This window comes from Octopus bimaculoides, chromosome 20 (genome assembly GCF_001194135.2).
Source record: "Octopus bimaculoides isolate UCB-OBI-ISO-001 chromosome 20, ASM119413v2, whole genome shotgun sequence".
Taxonomy (NCBI): domain Eukaryota; kingdom Metazoa; phylum Mollusca; class Cephalopoda; order Octopoda; family Octopodidae; genus Octopus; species Octopus bimaculoides.
In genome coordinates, this window is record NC_069000.1 from 18,001,047 (window position 1) to 18,003,514 (window position 2,468).

At 36.8% G+C, this 2,468-nt stretch overlaps 1 protein-coding gene across 1 annotated transcript in view; it reads right to left on the minus strand.

Annotated features, from left to right (window-relative positions):
* Nucleotides 1–2,468, minus strand: part of LOC106867209 (homeobox protein BarH-like 2) — a 56,879-nt gene that overhangs the window by 851 nt on the left and 53,560 nt on the right. The window contains exon 2 of the mRNA XM_014912016.2: nucleotides 2,131–2,435. Coding sequence (XP_014767502.2) covers nucleotides 2,131–2,435 — 305 coding nt within the window. The remainder of the gene's footprint in view (nucleotides 1–2,130; nucleotides 2,436–2,468) is intronic.

Sequence of the window (2,468 nt, forward strand, 5' to 3'; positions counted from 1 at the left end):
ATAATAATAATAATAATAATAATAATAATATTAATAATAATAATAATAATTAATAAAAAAAATATTCAGACAAATACATAACAAAAACACCAGGACTTACAAATATATATAACATACAGAAAATTGCACTATTGGGCACTGCACACATCCTACGCAAAACACTTTCAATACAGTAACCATAAGAGCACCACAGCAAACCACAGCACATACCCAAGGCACACAGAGCTGCGCTCGGTAGTGAAGTGAAAGCACGTTATAAAAATAAAACTACTGAACAATAATAATAATAATAATAATAATAATAATAATAATGGTTTCAAAGTTTGCCACAAGGGCAGCAATTTTGGAGAGGGAATGAGTCGATTACATCGACCCCAGTGCTCAACTGGTACTTATTTTATCGACCCCGAAAGGATGAAAGGTAAAGTCGACCATAGCAACGTTTGAACTCAGATTGTAAAGCCAGAAGAAATATCGCTAAACATTTTGTCCGGCGTACAAACGCTTCTGTTAGCTCACCGCCTTTGGTTTCAAATTTCGACGCAAGGCCAGCAATTTTAGTGGGAGAAGGCAAGTCGATTGCATCGACTCTAGTTGTTGACTGGTACTTAACTTTTCTCGATCCCGTAAGGATGCAAGGCAAAGTGGACCTTGTGGTATTTGAACTCAGAACATAAAGAGCCTGAACCAATACCGCTGGGCATTTCCCCAAAGTTCTAAAGATTCTGTCAGCGCACTGCTCTCATAATGACAATGATTTTTGATTTAGTCACAAGGCCAATATTTTTGAGGAGAGGGGCTAGTTGAATATATCGACCCAGTGCTTGACTGGTATTTTATCATATCGACCCCAGAAAGCTGAAAGGCTAAGTTGAGTTCAGTGAGATTTAAGCCCAGGACGTAAAAAGTAGTTTTATCGAAAGCTCTACAAATTATGTTAATCTGTAGCTATAAAATAATTGCCGCTAAAACACTGGGATCAGTTGAACCATCTATCATTTCTCTTAGCTTGGTGGTGGACCTCCATCGTTCGACGACGAGCATTCGGTTGTTCCATCAACTGAATTATCTTCTCCTGAACAAACGTGTAAGTAACTGAATCTTACCCAGTCACGTTCGTAACCCTTATTCTCAGGCAGGATCAATATAAGAGAAGATAATGTGTGACAAGGCTGTACTTTTTGAATTACGAGTACAGTTTATTTGACATGTTTCTAAGCAGTCTCCATCTACGCAGTGGGATTGAATCCGGTAACTCGTGACTACGAAGTGAACATTATAACCATTGGATGATACTGCAATGTCATTAATAATAGTTATTATTTGCAATTTATGAAATAATAGGAAAAGCCGAGGCCATGACAACGAAGAACGTTGTTATTTTGTAGATAACTTCAAACCAATCGGTTCTGAGTTCACGTTCAATCGCCATTATCTTTCATTTCATTCACTGGATATCAATAATATGAATACCAGTTATTGCTTTTTGACCCCAGGTTAGTCTTGATGTAAATATATATATATAGACAAAAACAAAAACACACACATACACTTATATGCACATATACATACATATATATACACATATACACATATACATACATCTCTCTCTCTCTCTCTCTCTCTCTCTCTCTCTCTCTCTCTATATATATATATATATATATATATATATATATATATATAGATGTATATGTGTGTATGCGTATATATATGTATGTATATGTGTATGTGTGTGTTTTTGTTTTTGTCTATCACCCCATCGTTTGATAACCGGTGTTAGTTTATTTATGCCCCCGTAACTTAGCAGTTTAGCAAAAGCGACCAATAGAATAAGTACTGGTGACGATTTGTTCGACTAAAACCCTTGAAGGCGGTGGCCCGGCATGACTACGATTTAATGGCTGAAACAAGTAAAAGAGATATTAACTGTTGAGTGTCGTAGACAAACGATAAGTTTCCGGCAAACGAAATTGCGACATAGTTTCGATTTCTAACTGAAAGACATTTATCTCTCCCATGCAGCTAATGGCACTATAGAATGCATGAACGCCATGTCTTACCGTTTCGTCACGTAAAATATAGATAGTAGCTTTATTGCCTAGTGTTTAGGTAAAAAGTACTCAATCTCACCTGTTTTTTCCATTTCATTCTTCGGTTTTGATACCAGGTTTTCACTTGGATCTGTGTCAGGCCCAACGATTCAGCAAGTTCAATTCGATCTGGTGTTGACAAATATTTCTGAGTTTCAAATTTGTTCTCCAGTCCCATCAATTGTAATTCAGTAAACACCGTTCGACTTCGCCGACATTTTTTAGGTTTTGTGAGACAGTCAGCAGATGGAGATCTTGTCCTGACGTAAACGGGAAGCGGAATTGGCACAGAAAACGCAGCTTCATTCTGTTCTAAAATGGCGTCCATGTTGACTGAAAATCCGGCTGAAAATTAAAAAAAGAACATTATACATATAT